This window comes from Chlorocebus sabaeus, chromosome 9 (genome assembly GCF_047675955.1).
Source record: "Chlorocebus sabaeus isolate Y175 chromosome 9, mChlSab1.0.hap1, whole genome shotgun sequence".
Lineage (NCBI taxonomy): Eukaryota > Metazoa > Chordata > Mammalia > Primates > Cercopithecidae > Chlorocebus > Chlorocebus sabaeus.
The window spans coordinates 114982964-115001575 of NC_132912.1; the positions used below are offsets into that span (position 1 = coordinate 114982964).

An 18612-nucleotide genomic window follows, 5' to 3' on the forward strand; every position below is an offset into this window, starting at 1 on the left:
ACCACGTCTGACTAATTTTTTGTATTTTTAGTAGAGATGGGGTTTCACCGTGTTAGCCAGGATTGTCTCGATCTCCTGACCTCGTGATCCGACTGCCTCAGCCTCCCAAAGTGCTGGGATTTACAGGCATGAGCCACCCCGCCCAGCCTTATTTTACTCATTTAATAAATATGTATTAGCTTCCAGGCTGTGCTAATATAATTATTAGCTAGCATTTCTGCTAATAAGACTAGCAGAACTTTTTGCTTTCCTTTTCATGTTACAAATTGAATTGAATTAATAACCAGTTGAATTAATGCAAACCTGGAGCCACACAGCTTAGGGTCATAGTCAGGCTTCCTTAGGCAAGATCCTGAGCTTCTCAGCTGCACATTGAGGATAACCATATATACCCAACCTCATACGACTGTTGCAAAGAGTGAATTTGTCAATGCATGAAAAGTGTTTATGATAGTACTGACATAATAAAGGTTGCATAACTATCAGCTGGAATTGTGATATTATAAAATAGCTTGCTATCACTGCAATTCAAATTTGAAAAATATCGTACAATGGCATTTTTATTTTGAAGAAGAAGAAGTAGGGCCTGTCTGAATGTCCTGGACCTACCACTCTAAGGGTCTTGCACACTTATGACCCTCTCTAAAGGAAGGAAAGAACAAAATTCTCTTATACCTGATCAGCATACTTTATCCAATTTGAACATGGCTCTCTGATCTCAGCTGATTGGACCAGGGATCGAACCACCTATAGGCCAGTCAGCAACCACTGAGATAGCTGTCTTGGCAAAAGAGCTCTGCCAATAGGGTACTAGCTGACCAAGGAGATCCTCCCTTGGGGTGAGACCAGGAATCTACAGAAGGGCTCAGCAGGCACTTCAGTGGGGAAAATGTCTGCCCAGGGCAGGAGAAGATGCAACAGCTTTAGGTCAAGATTAACAATCTCTGGATAGATAATCTCAAAAGTCCCTGTCAGCTTCGACAACCACTGACACATCCAGCCTAGAATCCCAAATTCTTCTCTGCCTTTCCCCCGAGTCTGAAGCTCAGCATGCTGAGGCCTGAGGTTTGGCTGCCTTGGGTCAGAAGACCCAGTCACACTGCAACATGTAAAGTCTTTACACTAACCCCTGCTGCCATGATCTCTACAGGGCCTGCTCTTTAGAGTTCATCACTGGAGGGCAGGAAAGGGAAGATGGGCCCCACACAGTCAGCTGCCATCAAAGCAATCTCCACACTGTCTGCAGATCTTCTGTTGGGCCCGGGCTCAGGAGGTAGCTGCTGGTGGACACTTCTAATGCAGCTGGGATTGGCAGGCATAGCCTTGCAGTGTTTCCAAAGGAAGCTGAGGTGGGAGAAATAGGTGATGAAGAAAAAGAGGCAGAGAACCTCAATACTGCAAAAAGTACATCCTAGGCAGTACAGCAAAAAAGATGGGGATGATTGGAGAAAACCCGGCTTTTCATGATTCACATTGCTCATTTCAATCTTTGATTCAAACAATTAAGATCATTTTCAACCTTATGTAAGGTGCCCTTAATCACTCAAATATCCCACTTTATAACTAGATTGCTGCCTTAAAGCCCTTCCTTAAAGAAAATCTGCTGCCACCCTTGTACATAAACTAGTTTTTCTAGCTAAATCACTGGATTAATTAAACAGAGCCCCTACACAGGCTTGGGAATCCACTGGGACGTTTTCCTCACCCACAGCCAGTGTGCACGGATTAGTGAATTCAAGAGCTGGGTGGCAGGTCCAAAGGCTATTTGTTCTCTTCCTGCCAAAGACTGAGGTCTGTGTGATCAAACCTAAAGGTTTTCAGGGAGTAAGATACCTAACCATTTCTGGAATAAAATCAGGAAAGAAGTTATTCTTCTGATAACCCACAATCAATGGGTTGTTGTTTGTGAGCACAGCCTTCTCCAGGGCTTACCATAGAGTGTTAGGACATTCTGGGACCCAGTGCATATGCTCAGAATTGTCCAGATTCTTTCTGGATAATTCTCTATGGGGGCCTTTGAAATCCAGGCCAAAGCCTTTACTTTTTATTTATTAGGGAGTCAGTTAACAAGTATTTGCTGAGTGTTTACTGAAGGTTTTCAGGCTGTGAATTGATAAGGTCAGAGCTGTCTTTTAAGAAGATTGATCTGTCAATAATTTGCCTGGTCAGCTGACATCAAGAAGACAAGACACATACAAAGCACAAGACACATACAAAGCAGCCATACACATGATGCAGCCATATACATGATGTAGACAACATAAGTTTTAAGTTTAAAAAGTTCAGAGTCCCCAGAAGTAGGGGGATCTGAGATGGCTTTACATAGCAGGTAGCCTTGAGCTTGTCATTGAAGAATGGGTATGAATTGTCTGGATATGGAGACACAACTCATTCACCAACACTTAAAAACATCAATACGAAATCCCCCATCATCCAGTATCCACCCCCATAGTCTGTAGAACACTTTGGCTCTTAATATTTCTCCATTGCTCATGTCTTCTGATTTCCAGAGTGATCTGGTTCCTAGTTTCACATGCGATGGCCTTCAATCATCTGCAGTTACTCCCCATTTCCAAAGGCTCTGGCAAGAAAGCAAGGACCTCTAGCTTCAGAATCTTTTTTTTTTTTTTTTTTTTTTTTTTTGAGACGGAGTCTAGCTCTGTCGCCCAGGCTGAAGTGCAGTGGCGTGATCTTGGCTCACTGCAAGCTCAGTCTCCTGGGTTCACGCCATTCTCCCGCCTCAGCCTCCCGAGTGGCTGGGACTACAGGTGACCACCACCATGCCTGGCTAATTTTTTGTATTTTTAGTAGAGACGGGGTTTCACCATGTTAGCCAGGATGGCCTCAATCTCCTAACCTCATAATCCGCCTGCCTCAGCCTCCCAAAGTGCTGGGATAACAAGCATGAGCCACCGCACCTGGCCTACTTCAGAATCTTTTATATCCTCTCCCATGGGTCCATTACAACCTTGGGTCTGTGGCTTTAAACAAATGGCTGGAAAATGAAACCGTAACTGTATATTTATATTACTCTAGCATTTTGCCATTCTTGTAGCTATGGATCAATTAATCCATTTTAATTACCATTTCCGTCTAGTTAAAGCTTCAGGCTTTAACTCAAAGAATTGCATTTCGGAAATCAGAAGGCTGATCAATCCATTGTATTTTAATTATTACCATGTGAAGAAAGTTTACAACATAAACTTACTGTTCATATTTTCCTCTCTCAAATAACAAATTATAGATGATACAATAGAAAATATGCTATGAATTATAACTCATTTTTGCTTTCCATAATCAAAACTATTGCTTTTTAGTCTTTAAAAGCAGTTGGAGTGCCGTAATACAAACTACCTGTGTAACTTCCTGTTTTCAACTTTCCCCAGAATACTTAACATAGGCATTGCAATTCCTCAAGGTCAGAAATGCTCAATAGTTTTAATTAGCATAATTCTCCCTGCTTATTAAACAAATGAGACTCACATACTTAGGGTCAAGAAGAACAGAAAAATGAAACTACTCAGAATTTGGTACAAAAAATCATTTAAAACTCATTTAATCACAGTGTCAAGCTTGCATTTTGTAGAGAAGGTACTGATGGAGCTGTAGGATTTTGAAAATACTTTCACCCCTGATCTCAAGATGCAAAATTTGGTTCCTGGAACAAAGAAAACATTGGCAAGTGTGTGCACTACAGTTATATAGAAACCCCTTTCTTTTTTTTTTCGGAGATGGAGTTTTGCTCTTGTTGTTCAGACTGGAGTGCAATGGCACAATCTCAGCTCACTGCAACCTCTGCCTCCCAGGTTCAAGCGATACTCCTGCCTCAGCTTGTTCCCAAGTAACTGGGACTACAGGCGCCCACCACCACACGCAGCTAATTTTTGTATTTTTAGTAGAGATGGGGTTTCACCATGTTGGCCAGCTGGTCTCGAACTCCTGACCTCTGGTGATCCACCTGCCTTGGCCTCCCAGGGTGCTGGGATTACAGGCATGAGCCACTGTGCCTGGCCCAGAAACCCCTTTAGTGCAACGTGGAAATGGCCTGCTCCTCAGAAACACTTAAACAATAGTGCCTACAGTAACTGTAGGAATTAAAACTAGTATTGAGAGCTAGTATTGACTGCAAGGAGTTGGCTGAAGAAAACTTAGAGAGGGCCTTGGAAGGAGTCTGTCTGGGTCTACATATGCTAACTGGCCAAAATCTAATTGACTTTAGATGGCCTGGTCAAGAAAATCTCTTTGAAGAGAGACTTAAGATGAGGCCTGAGGCCAGGCGCAGTGGCTCAGGCCTGTAATCCCAGCCCTCTGGGAGGCTGAGGAGGGCGGATCACGAGGTCAGGAGTTTGAGACCAGCCTGACCAACATGATGAAACTCCGTCTCTACTAAAAATACAAAAATTAGCTGGGCATGGTGGCATGGGCAGTTGTGTTGCAACTTGAAAAGTACTTTGACTTATTCCAAAGAACATCTTTGTGTCATTCACACAGTCAGTAAATCATTTGCTAAATCAACTATGTGCTAGGTATTGTGTTGGAAGCTAACGATTTAATGCTGAACAAAAACCCAGATGGAAGGCTTGCTTTAATAGGGCTTTCAGCCTAGTAAAGGAACTTCATGCAAAATAGTCACAACTATCATAGCTATGATAATCATTATGAAGGAGAAAGTGCATGGTGCCATAAGTGTATATCTCTCAGTCTTAGAAGCAGTACAGTTGCTTACACTAGAGATCACAAATGGGTTTCAACTCATATGCTAATTCCAATTGATTAATAATGTCTGCTTGGAGAACGGTGGTGAGAATGCTTCTGAGGTCATGCTAGAGGCTAGAGGGGAAGACTATCTTGATTAATAATGTCTGGCATGGATGCAGAAGGGAGAAGCAGCAAGATGTGTGCCACGTATTTGACATGTCTGGTATCCATCTAAAGCATGTAGGTATCTGGGAACAAAGTGAAAAGAAGTGTGGTTCCAACTGCACAGTCACCTAGCGGTAGCACACAAGATGTTTCTATAGGTCTTTTCTTCGGCTGCTTCTTTCCTCTACCTCTTCTTACTGAGGACTAGGCATAACCTCTACAATAAACTGTCACAGACATGAAGGGAAATGGAACTCACCCCAGGCCTGGCATAATTATGATGATATCTGACTTGGTTAGCCTCTCACTGGGCCTGAGGAAGAAGCCAGGGGGTGTGTATACACACACACACACACACACACACACACGAGGTTGATAAATGAGAGTCTCCGTTTAAGCATCATACCCCCTGTATAGAATACACTGCCCCTACACATATGCGCACTCATGCACACGTGCACACACACACACACGTGCATGCACATCTGCACAAATTCCACTGTCACCCATTCCAGCCTTCAGCCCTCATCTTTTTTTTTTTTTTTTTTGAGACAGAGTCTCACTCTGTTACCCAGGCTGGAGTGCAATAGCACTATCTTGGCTCACTCTGCCTCCCGGGCTCAAGCGATTCTCCTGCCTCAGCCTCCTAGGTAGCTGGGATTACAGGCCCATGCCACCACGCCCAGCTAATTTTTTGTATTTTTAGTAGAGACGGAGTTTCATCATGTTGGTCAGGCTGGTCTCAAACTCCTGACCTGTGATCCGCCCTCCTCAGCCTCCCAGAGGGCTGGGATTACAGGCCTGAGCCACTGCGCCTGGCCTCAGGCCTCATCTTAAATCTCTCTTCAAAGAGATTTTCTTGACCAGGCCATCTAAAGTCAATGACTCCTCTCTGCCCTATTGTTTTTTAATCTCTGAAGCCCACTTGTGCCCTTCCTCCATATCCTTACATTTACCCCAAGTAGAAGATGTAGACACAGATTACAGATGGATAGTTGATTACTGCCCGGCAATAACACACACTCATTACATATTTGGTAGATGAATGAATGGGTAAATAAATAAAAGAATACAGGAATGATTCTTTGGGAGGTTTCAAGAACAGAATAAGTTATTTGCCTTGGATGTTTTAGACCAGTAATGAGATCCCTAAACTTGATCTGAGGAGGAGCAATTTTTAATTCTCCAGTCTGATGATTGCCAGTGGGGGTGAGGAGGGAGAGCGGGAGACAGGTAAGGGAGGGGTTGATGGAGCCATAAGAGATGTGACTGTGGGTCCCCCTTTTCTGAGGGAAAGATCAGAGCATTGCTTAGAAATTAGCCAGAAAAGATTCCAAGATCTCCTGGGGGGGCCGGTTTATCTGCTTGGAGCAATGTGGGTTTCTGAAGCTGATAGCTTCAGGGTCAGGTGAGAGATGGGGGAGGCAGGGTGTCTTACCCTTAATTCCTGACGCACTATTACCAGTGGATCTTTTCTTACTTCTCAGTTCTCCTTTTCTACCGCTTCCTCTGGGGAATTGTTAATTCCTGGGGAGTAGTGTGAAGTTTGAGCCATTGAAGCCTGTATGGAAACACCCACTCATTTGCAAATTGGCAAACAGAGCCTCCCACAAAGTACAAGAAGGCTTGATTCAGAGCTTTAAGGAAACAATGGAGTTTGTTTAACATTTAATGAACTCAAAATAGAGTACTCTAAAAAATAAGTCAATAAAGCAGTTTTTTAATCTTTAATGCACACTTGCTAGCATTATGTCTGAAGTATTATCTGTTAACCGCAGTATGGGTTTACTGGTGGTGTTTATCAAATGATTCATTGCCTGTATGATTTCCAGGCTGTGAATGAAAATATTGATTGGAATTGTGCAAATGGAAACGCTTTTGTTTCTGGCCATAGCTTCCCCAAATCATTCAGGGCTTCGAATAGAATAGGTACCTTCTACTGCTAGGCAATTCACAAAAGAAAGATACAGGACAGACAGGCCTATCTTTCAGATAAGTCTGCCATAAAATTCCCTTTCTTGGGCTCATTCAAGGTCCTGTGAATGTTAAGATCTTCCATTCAGTTTCATTTGTGTGTTTTTGAAGAAATAGCAAAATTCAGTGTGCTTCTCAGTGGGAGACTTTTCTTTTGCATTCCATCTCCCAGTGGCACCCCCTCCCACTCCATCTTCATCTGAGGGAGAGTGTTGGAAAGCAGAAAGGGGATGGGCTGGGGCATTTGTATGGGGGCGGGGGTATTACCAGGAAAAATAGAAGCCTCCTGCCTTTTATCAGAGCAAGTATCAAATACCATTTGGCCCAAGTACATTTTGTCCCATTCTGTTTCTTATGCAAATTAAACATCTAGAGACCAGCCTGCCACAAAAGTTAAATCTACTTCCCAATTTCATTCAGCTTGTCCTTGAAAGGAGTATCATGTACCTGATGGTTAGCTGGATTCCCACCCCAAGAAATTGTAGGCGACATCTCTTTCTCTGTCCCAGGATCTTATCGCTATCAGACTTCTCTAGAAATCAAAAGCACCTTCTCTTTTGAGGTGGGCTTCTAAAGAGAGAAATATTACCATTAGAAAACACCCAGAGTTCACATGAGAACGCCACTGACATGTCCTTCCAGCCTGAGGATACCAACCTCAGAAGAACACACGTCAGGGTGGCGAGTCTTCATAGAGCACTTACTGTGTCCAGGCACTGTGCTCAGCAATTTATATGCCTTATTTTATTCTATCTTTGTAAAAGCTGTAGGCAATGAAAAGCCCCATTTTACAGATTTGAAAACTGTAGGCTTAGAAAGGTTAAGTTATGAACCCACGATAACACCATTGGAAACGTGACAGCACCATGACTTCTAATTTCAGAACCTGTGATCTTAGTTACATATGATGTAATCCAGGGCTGATGACAATAATGTGTGTTATCTAGGGGTGACCCACTCCTACTAGGCTTCCCTCTTTGGATTTCCCAAGTAGAACTGAGCATAGCAACAAAAGACTTTCCTGGTACCTTGCCCTGATTGGGGAAAATAAGCCATGTCTATGCTAGCAGACATATATCTCATTTAATAGTCTGAGTAACACTGTGTCATAGATATTAGCATATCCTTTCAGGAGAGGAGGAAATTAAAACTCCCAGAAGCTAAGTAATCCGCTCAAGAACACACAACTAGTAATGACTGAGGTGGACTTTGGATTCCAGGCCAAACAGCAGAGTCCAACTGTCCAGGCTTCTCCTATCACATCTCATAGCATCTTGCAAGCACCCATCAGACATTTCTGCTGGGAGAGAGGAAAGGTGTTTATATCCACTGCAACCCAGTCCATGAGTGACCTCTGCCCTGCCAAGTCAGAGGTAAGATGACACTGTTGACTTCCCTGGACCAAAGTTGGTTGAAAAGAGATATGTATCTGTAGAATCCTCTTGAAATGGGAACAAGTACTCCAACCCATGTAAAATAGCAATACTGAGGCCAGATACAGTGGCTCATGCCTATAATCCCAGGACTTTGGGAGGCCGAGACGGGTGGATCCCTTGAGCTCAGGAGTTCCAGACCAGCCTGGTCAACATGGTGAAACCCCATCTCTACTAAAAATACAAAAATTAACCAGGTGTGGTGGTGGGTGCCTGTAATCCCAGCTACTCGGGAGACTGAGCCAGGAGAATTGCTTGAACCCAAGAAGCAGATGTTGCTGTGAACTGAGATCATACCACTGCCCTCCAGCCTGGGCGACAGAGTAAGACTCAGTCTCAATTAAAAACAAAAACAAAAAATGAACCAAAAAAAATACTGAATTGCCAGTAATTAATAATCATTTATGTCACATCAGAAGCCCTTCCTTATGCAGTTGGACTATTACACTCTTCTGTGGCTTGACTTACCTGCCAAGCATTTTGATTATCCCTTTTTCCTCCTCTCCATCCCATAGTCCTATTTCTGTGCACTCTCCTCCCCTAGTTCCTCAGGGAAAGAAGCCACATGAAGTGCATGCATCTTCCCAGGGCCTGGTCCAGTATACCACAGGGGCTCAATAAATGCTTACTAAAAAAAGAGGGGAAAAGAAACACAGAGAATTCGTGCTAAGCCTCAGGAAAGAGGAACTCAGAGAATTCACACATATTTTCGAGATTCAAGTGTCTTTTTTCTGCTCAGGAATGAACTATGGAGAACAGTGGAAATATGCCAATGTTACTGTTCACAATAGCAAAGACTTGGAACCAACCCAAATGCCCATCAATGATAGGCTAGATAAAGAAAATGTGACACATATACACCATGGAATACTATGCAGCTGTAAAAAAGGATGAGTTCATGTCCTTTGTAGGGACATGAATGAAGCTGGAAACCATCATTCTCAGCAAACTATCACAAGAACAGAAAACCAAACACCACATGTTCTCACTCATAAGTGGGAGTTGAACAATGAGAACACATGGACACAGGGAGGGGAACATCACACACTGGGGCCTGTCGGTGGGTGGGGGCTAGGGGAGGGAGAGCATTAGGAGAAATACCTAATGTAGATGACCGGTTGATGGGTGCAGCAACCACATGGCACGTGTATACCTATATAACAAACCTGCACCTTCTGCACATGTATCCCACAACTTGAAGTATAATAATAATAAAAAAGAAATATGCTAATGTTTCCAGGCCACAATAAACTTGATCTTACTGTTTAAAAATTTTTTAACTACATTCTTTCTCTTCTCCCTTTCAGCTCACTTATTCATCGTCCATAAAGTATTTTGCATATGTGTTTTACAATACAGATATGCCTCCTGTTACATGAATCATAAATCTACAATCAGTCACTTTGTGGTGCATCTAAGGAAAGGAAAAGTAATTCATGGGACACATACATGTTACCGGAAACTGTTCGTTGTCTTTTCATGTAATCTACTTATTTATCTACTACTTACAGTTTACAAGAGCCTTCATATCATTGCTTTCCTACTCTGTAAGTTCAGCCCAGAACCACAGCCACCATTTTACACAGAAGAAAACAGAGTTACAGAAACTTTTAATGGCTTTCCACATGGCTCTTTCCCTCTTTCTTTGACACTATCATTATAAAACATCCCATCAATTTAACAATAGATTTTGAGGAAATAAGGAAACTGTACTGTATTACGTATGCATATTGCTTATAAGACACCTCCCAATGTTTTGAAACATTAAATGATGTGTAATATCAATAATATATCTGGAACCTTCATGGGAGTAGCCTGTTACCTGTTGTTTTCAGTGGGATCTTGTTGGGTGACAAAGGATTGAATTATAAGAGAGGCTTTCTAAGTTTCTTCTTCCAATGTCATTGCTCTGGGAGACAAATAAAGCTTTAGAAATCTCAATGGTGTACAATTAAAAGTTGTTCTTCAGGATGAAGTTCAAGACACTAGAGTTTTTTTTTTTTTTTAATTAGAAGGAAAAATTCTTTTTTTTTTTTTTTTTTTTTTGAGACGGAGTCTCGCTCTGTAGCCCAGGCTGGAGTGCGGTGGCCGGATCTCAGCTCACTGCAAGCTCCGCCTCCCGGGCTTACGCCATTCTCCAGCCTCAGCCTCCCAAGTAGCTGGGACTACAGGCGCCCGCCACCTTGCCCGGCTAGGTTTTTTTTGTATTTTTTAGTAGAGACGGGGTTTCACCGTATTATCCAGGATGGTCTCGATCTCTTGACCTCGTGATCCGCCCGTCTCGGCCTCCCAAAGTGCTGGGATTACAGGCTTGAGCCACCGAGCCCGGCCGGCAGAAAAATTCTTTAAAATGTTTATGGTCACACACAAACACACACACACACACATATATATATAGTTATCAGGTGCAACAATGTTAAACCTGAATTTTCTTAAGTTCAAAGTTTAGTTCACCTACATACAAAAATAAGAAAGCAGGAAATAAAGCAAAGAAAGCAAGACAAAAGAATTAAAATTGTCACCTGGAATTGTACAGAAGTAGTTTGCCTCCATTCAGAGTTATTTTGTGTACAAAGGGGTAAAAATCAACTTTTCCTCCCAATCTTGGTTGCGGCAGTTAAAAAAAAAAGTTTTTCCAACTCTGTAAAGCAAAAGAAATTAGACTCAAGTAACTGAGCTTCCCATCGGATTACTGTGCAGGCCCCCCTTTTATTCCCCACACAGTGGATAATGCATGCTCATTGTGACTTATCTGGAGCCAGTTTCTTTTACATCCTCGGGCTATATAAAGTCAAACTAGGACTGGGGCAGCAGATTTGGGGAGCATCCAGCAGGCAGCCTCCACAGTCCGGAGAGAATGAAATAGTCGGGAACATGAACAACTCCATGTGTCACTGACTCTTCCAACGGTATGAGCTCCACTTTTTGCCTCTCAGTGCTAACAAGAAACAATTAGAAATGACACAACATCATTGATCTCCCTTGAAAATTTCCCCAGGACTATATGTGTGGCTTTGTTCTTCCCTTGATTTTAACTTTTCATTCATGTTTCTGACTTAGAATGATCGAGGCTCAGGCCCTGGAAGGACCGTAAAATTTGGCCAGCTTGGTTTGGACACCTGGCAAAGACCAGGTTCTGAGAAGCAATGGTGATGAAGGCCTTTGTCCTGTTGGCCATCTTTGCAGAAGCCTCTGCGAAATCATGCGCTCCAAATAAAGCAGGTATGTCCTCGCCACAGTCCATTTTCCTGGGAAGAAAAGTTTCCTTTTACAATGCTCAGCACTTCTGTGCTTAACTTGTTATAAAAATGCAATGATGGAGCCAAGTAGAAAAATACTTAAGTCTCCCCCACCAATATCAATCAGACTTTTCCCAGATGGAGCAAAAATGTATTGGATAAACTCAGACATTTTTTAAATTAGAGAATGCTTGCTGTATTTCACTCTCTTGCTTACACGCTCTCTCCCCACATCCCATTATATATATATATAAAAAAAAAATCTCCACTTGTTTTTCCATTCAACTACGGAATTTCTATCCTGTGCCCTAAATCAGTATTTCACAATATTATGCATGAAATTGACATTTAAAATGTTTAAGTTATGTGCTCATTGTGACGGAGATTTTAATATATATTTATATATGTCTAAAACATCCTATCTGTGGTTTTACAGATATATTCTTTAAAGTTCCAAATGGACTAATTTTAATTCCATGTTAAATGAGCTGCGGTCATTAAATAAATGCAGCAAAAACTGTAGGAGTGACTCTCCAATGACTGAGTTTGGGGAAAACGTTCGTCACAGCTGGTGAATAGCAGGGAAGGTGTTTTTAACCCACTGCTTTTGCATGCTCAGGTGTAGCTGGAACCCACTGTTCTTTATGTAGGTTAGCATGATTACCATAACTGATTTTAAACTATATGTGTGCTCTTTCCAGATGTCATTCTTGTGTTTTGTTATCCCAAAACCATCATCACCAAAATCCCCGAGTGTCCCTATGGATGGGAAGTTCATCAGCTGGCCCTCGGAGGGCTGTGTTACAACGGGGTCCACGAAGGAGGTTACTACCAATTTGTGATCCCAGATTTATCACCTAAAAACAAGTCCTATTGTGGAACCCAGTCTGAGGTAAGACCAGGCCACACAGTGCAGAGTTGTTTAAGGTAAGGCCACTGGATCCAAGAATGAGATGTCCACCATCCGTCCTTGAAAGGATTCAGAATGTACCCACTTCCTTTTAAAGGTCAATCCTGATTCCCAAATATCCTGGAATGTGAGTGTTATTTAACATCTTATCTTCTGCCTAGTTTAGATAACTCTTTTGGCTTGACCCTTATCCTCCTAATTTGTTGCCAAAGCCAGTGAAGCTATCTTCTAGTAGAGCAAAGTACATTTCCCACTTTCAAGTTCTGAGCCTGTGCTCACAAGCTGCCATCCTTCCTGGATTGGATGGGTGAATGGATGAGCCATTCTCTGCCTGAGACCGTAAAGTGGTGATAAAGAGCATTTGGAAGGGCAGTTTAGGGAGTGACCAATGTATAACACAACTTCTAACTCCGTCTTGTGAAGTGCCCAGGATGGGGTATCATAAGATAATTATTAGGAAACAGATGCCCTCTTAACAAGTATCATATGACAGATGAGAAATCTGAGACTCCCCAATAAAGTCACTCATTCAGGGCCACAGAGCCTGTAGGGGTGGAATCACGAAAGGAGGCTAGGTCTCCCAACCTCCCCACCAAGGTCTAGCATTCCTACTGCCCTACCTGCCAGAAGGCTGTGTATCTGTCCATCTCAGAGCATGAGAGCAAAGAGCTTCCAGGGCCAGCTCCTCTTTCTGAAGGCTTCACAAGGATTCAGTGATTTAATGGGAAGAGTCATGAGCATGATTAACAAGACGCCATGTCTTTGAGTATATCCTGGTGAACTAGAAATCATCTGTGTGGTCTCAGGTCGGTCACTTTTCAAGTGGATGTTCAAGATCCCCTCTAGCTCTAATATTCTGTGATTTTAGAGCCCAAAAAGTCAGAGGAAAGAGTCTCAGAAATCGTGCTTATAGTCAGAAGAAGGAAAGAGCAAAGAACCAGAAGGGAACATACTAGAAACTGGAGATGGGTGAAGCATTCATTTAGGATACTTGGACAGGAGAAATGGATGAAGAGTTGACCTTGGGAAATAGAGATTCTTGAGCCAGTTCTTTTTGGTCAGAAGCCCAATGGGAACATGGAGATGTTAAAGCATACAACATCAACCTAGATTGTTTTTAAACACTCGTAGTTGAATAAACTAAGGAACCCTTTACAAAATTATCAGTTTACCCACAGACAAGAAGAGTTGATGCCACTGTCAGTGGCAGACATTCCTGTCTCCCCACTGGACTTGTTTCTGAGCCATCTTTCCGCACTTTTCCCAGAACCCTTATTCCCATCACAGGGACACAGATTCATCCTGACTGTCTCCTTTCTTTGTCCAGTACAAGCCACCTATCTATCACTTCTACAATCACATCGTTTCCAATGACAGCACAGTGATTGTAAAAAACCAGCCTGTCAACTACTCCTTCTCCTGCACCTACCATTCCACCTACTTGGTGAACCAGGCTGCCTTTGACCAGAGGTAAGTTGCTGTGCGGCATGAAGGGCTGGCTGCCTCATGTGTGTGCTGCAGGTCCTATCAATCAGTGTGTTTCAGTCCTTATGCAAAATTCTCTCCCCTTTTCAGAGTGGCCACTGTTCATGTGAAGAACGGGAGCATGGGCACATTTGAAAGCCAATTGTCTCTCAACTTCTACACTGTAAGTAGCCTCCAGGTTCCCATTACTTCCCTGTGGCCTTTCTAGGAGATGGTGGGATGCTTCCTCGGTATTCAGTCTTCCTCAAGCTCTGTGCAGAGCCCCATTCTTAAATTCAAGTTGAAACATAAACTTTGGTTTAGCTTTAAACTTCTTTAAAAACTAAGTGTCACAGAAAGTCAGATTCATAGACTGGATAGAAGAGCTGAAAGGTATAAGATATAAGCTATAAGACCAACCTCCCGGCCAGGCACAGTAGCTAATGCCTGTAATCCCAGCACTTTAGGAGGCTGAGGCAGGCGGATCATTCGAGGTCAGGAGATCAAGACCAGCCTGTCTAACATGGTGAAATCTCATCTCTACTAAAAAAAATACAAAAATTAGCCAGGTGTGGTGGCACGCGCTTGTAGTCCCAGCTACTCGGGAGCCTGGGGCAGAAGAATTACTTGAATCCGGGAGGTGGAGGTTGCAGTGAGCCAAGATGGCACCACAGCACTCCAGCCTGAGAAACAAGAGTGAAACTCTGCCTCAAAAAAAATAAAAAAAAATAAAATAAAATAAAATAAAATAAAAACACCAACCTTCCGCAAAGATATAAGACCAACCTTTCCATTTTACAGATGAGAAAACTGAGGCAAAGTCAATAGACAATAAGACAGCCAATGTCTGATTCTTGGTCAAGATTAGTTTTCACTACAACCCACTCCAGAGATTTATATTTCAGATCTAGCTCTTAAAATTTTTGGCACAAGGTATTGAGGTTCCTGACTGGGACAGGGCTAAAGAGAAGGATTGGGGTCGGCCTCCGCTGCCTAATTCTTTTGTCTCTGAAGCCTTTCAAGTAGCATTTCCTACTTGCTTAATTTAGGCAGGCTGCCTATGTTGACATAGAAGTTAAAGGCACACTTTGGTCTCTCTCAAAATAGAGTGCTCCAGAGAAACTAAATATGCAGTGGCCACTTGCCCAGCTGCCCTCCTCTTTAGAAGGGGTGCTTTGTTTCTTCAAACCTGCAGCTTGCATTGAGGACACATGCACACAGAGACACTGTCCTGGCAGACTAAAGGAAGATGTGGGCAGAAATACAAACCTTTGCATAGAACATTAGAACCAGAGGACCTCCTTGGAAGGGCTTCATGTCCAACCCATTCACTTCTCAAAGGAGAAATATCATACTACCTGTAACTCCATTAACTTTCAACTCTTTAAACTTGCTTAACCTGCTGCCTGGAAGCTATTAGCCCTGCTGAGCTCAGAAGGCGAGAGCTGTAAGGGATCCTAGAATAACCTAGTCTGTTTCACAGATGAGGACCAGAAGCCCAGAAAGAGGAAGGATTAGCCTGAGAGCCCACAGGTAGTTCAGAGCAGTGGCCAGTCTTGAACACAGATCTCCTAGATATGGTCACTTTGCTTACTGCAAAGGGAATGAAACTCATTTCAAGGCCCTTTGAAGACCTTGTGTCTAATTCTGTATTCAAAAATGTGATTCTTTTCATTAAAGAGGACTCTCCACATTGTAAAAGTTTCAAGATCCCAGAAAATCTAGATCTGCCCCTAGCCACATACCACTAGTGGTTAAGTACTGAGAAAAGGAATCCATACAGCCCTTGACCTATAATCGGGGGCTAAATACAGCATGGGTCACCAGGGTGATGATAAGGTGGTGAAACCGCTACGGTCACTGATGAAAGCCATCCGGAGAGGAAAATAGGCTTCCACGCACTGACAACAGTCTCAGGGGACTCCCTGATGACAGGCTGCCTTTGCTACTGAGTCCCTGTCTGGAAGTGAATAATTGTTGTTTTAACCGGACAAAATTATAGATACGATCCTATGAAGGTTTTACAGCAGTAGGCAACACAGAGACACCAGGATTGTCAAAAATCATCGCCCACCATCAGCCTTGTAGAGCTGAGCTTCAGGCATACGCAAAACATCAAGTCTTAGAACTGGAATGAGCTTATGTTCTTTTAAAAATAATAATAATAATAAGAGACATGTCCTCAGCATCCTCCAGGCCATCCTCTGGGCTGGATAGACAGATAACGGGACACCCCCTTCAACAAGTATAAAACTAAGGGTCAAGCCTCCCCTGAGGCCCACCAAGACCCTTCTAGGACAAATAGGCCTCAGCAAAGAAGGGATTGTGCTGTCCTGACACTTTCGTACTGATTAATATTCCCGCCATGGGCTCAGTTCCCTATGCCTGACCCATGTGGTTGGTATTTTTTTCTCCTCCCTTCTTCCGCTTTCAGAGAATTCTTATGTGTTTCTGAAGCAACAACTGCTCCCTGCATATATTTCCATCAAATTACCAGAAAGAGAGCTGTGCCCTAGATAACACAATGGAATCAATGCACTGCTAATTGCTTAGGATCCTGAGAGCTTCAAATGCTGGGCTCTAAAAGCACCAGTTCTACTCAGCAGGCTTCCTCTTTCTTTTCTCTCCATCCCCCTCCCACTCACTCTTGACAATATCCCATGGTTGGTATTCCTAGTGAAAAGTTATTTTGACCCTCAATACAAAATGAAGGAAGGTAGTTGGCTTACGGAAACACCCTAGTGCTGTGGTTAAGAAAATGGGCCTTCTCAACAGACCACTAGTTTGAAGCCTTGTTCAATCATTTACTAGTTGTGTGACTTTGGGCAAGTGAGTTAACCTCTCTGGGTTTCTATCTCTGCATTTGTTAAACAGGGATAATAATAGCACTTAACCCACTGGTTTGTTATAGGATTAAATGAAATAATCTTTCGGAAGCACTTAGCACAGTGCCTGGCACACGTTAAGTGCCCAAGAAAGTAGCCCTTCTCATCATTGCAGACTTTGACTCTATTTAAAGTGGAAACTCTGAGGGCTTCTAGCATTGTTACCTTTATAAGGCTGAACATCGATGTTAGTGTGGGATTATGTACTTTTATTCAGTCAAAAGAGTACTGATCATTCCTCTTAGAGAGAGAGAGAAATAAAAAAGCTTAAGATGGAAAAAATGCAAGCAATAGAGGCCAAAATCATAGACTGCAAGAGTCAAAACAAACCTCCGAGGTGGTGAACCTCGGCTTTCCACCCAAAGCCCAAAACCCTTCTGCAAGATTGCTGTGGGGTGGCCTCCCTGCCTCTTCCAAAGAATGATATTTGGGCCTTCCCATTTTAGATCAGCTCTGATATCTGACACCCTGAACTCTCGCGCATGTGTCCTGGTTCTGTCTTCTGAAATAATATCATATAATTATGTGGCTGACAGTCCTCCAAATATCTCCACCTTCTCCAAGCTAAACCTCTTGTCTCTGTTGGTGGTTCATTCACCATCCTAGTCACTCTTCTCTGAATATGATCCAGTTGCTCAGTACCTCTATTAAAAAATGAAGCCCAGAGTTGAAGTGTTATATTCTAGACTTTATCAGACCTGTGCAAGCCATCAAGGGTCAGAGGTGACCTTCTAGGTTTTGGAAGATTCCAGGAATGTGTCCTAGGAAAATAACTTTAGGGCAGTTTTTTTTTCACCACTATTTCACATGGAGCTTATAAGCAAAAGCAACTCAGAGATTTTTCCACATGAACTATTGTTAAGCCAGGTGTACTCATCCTTAACTTGTGACACCGGCTAGTTGTGACTCAACCGTTCGGTAAAGTAGTCCCCTCTTACCCACAGTTTTGCTTTTCATGGTTTCACTTACTGGTCAACTGTGGTCCAAAAATATTAAATGGAAAATTCTAGAAATAAACAATTCTTAAGTTTTAAATTGCACACCTGTTCTGAGTAGCATGATGAAATCTTGCACCACTCGCTCTGTATTTCCTGGGATGTAAATCATCCCTTTGTCTAGAATATCTACACTGTAGACACTACCTATCTGTCAGTCACTCAGTAGCCATCTATGTTATCAGATAAAAAAAAAAGTGATATATATACGGTTTGGTACTCTCTGCAGTTTCAGGCATCCACTGGGGATCTTGAAACATATCTCCTGTGGATAAAGGGAGGTTACTGGATCTGGAATAGGTTTCTAATTTTCACATTATAGAGAAGGTAGGGGAAAAATTATTCCAAGCATTGCCTGAGCTGCTGGATGAGAATATAAAGAACTCAATCATTAGTGTTCTATTTCAGAAATTGCATTAAGGGTGCCAGCTCTGTTCTTCACTTTGTAACAGAATCAGGCAGGTTCTCCCATGAGGAGAGGTGTTATTCCAATATTCTAACATTCTGCTGGCTGGTCCCTGGCAGAAAGAGTTGGGAGTAATACCTCTGACAGGCTTGGGGACTACATCAGGGTCCCCAGGTAAGTTCCCATATTTGAAAATGGCCTCTCAAAATATGACAAATCTCAGAACATAACAAGGAACATTAAAAACCACTGTAAATCTGCCACTTCAACCTGCATATTAAGCCAGTACATCCCTTATGATTAAAAACATTATTATCCGATTATTGCAGCCATTTAAATGGTGCAGGGGCTGACAAATGGGAGGAAGCAACTGACTTCTAGGTGACTGAGTCAGGGAGCCCTTGCTGGACTTGCCATCAGTAAAATACTGTCAGAGGCACTAG

At 42.7% G+C, this 18612-nt stretch overlaps 1 protein-coding gene across 1 annotated transcript in view; it reads left to right on the plus strand.

Annotated features, from left to right (window-relative positions):
• Positions 1-18612, plus strand: part of TECTB (tectorin beta) — a 45903-nt gene that overhangs the window by 13012 nt on the left and 14279 nt on the right. The window contains exons 3-6 of the mRNA XM_007964098.3: positions 11331-11492; positions 12211-12401; positions 13747-13889; positions 13995-14067. Of these exons, the coding sequence (XP_007962289.1) occupies positions 11417-11492; positions 12211-12401; positions 13747-13889; positions 13995-14067 (483 nt within the window). The 5' untranslated portion in view covers positions 11331-11416. The remainder of the gene's footprint in view (positions 1-11330; positions 11493-12210; positions 12402-13746; positions 13890-13994; positions 14068-18612) is intronic.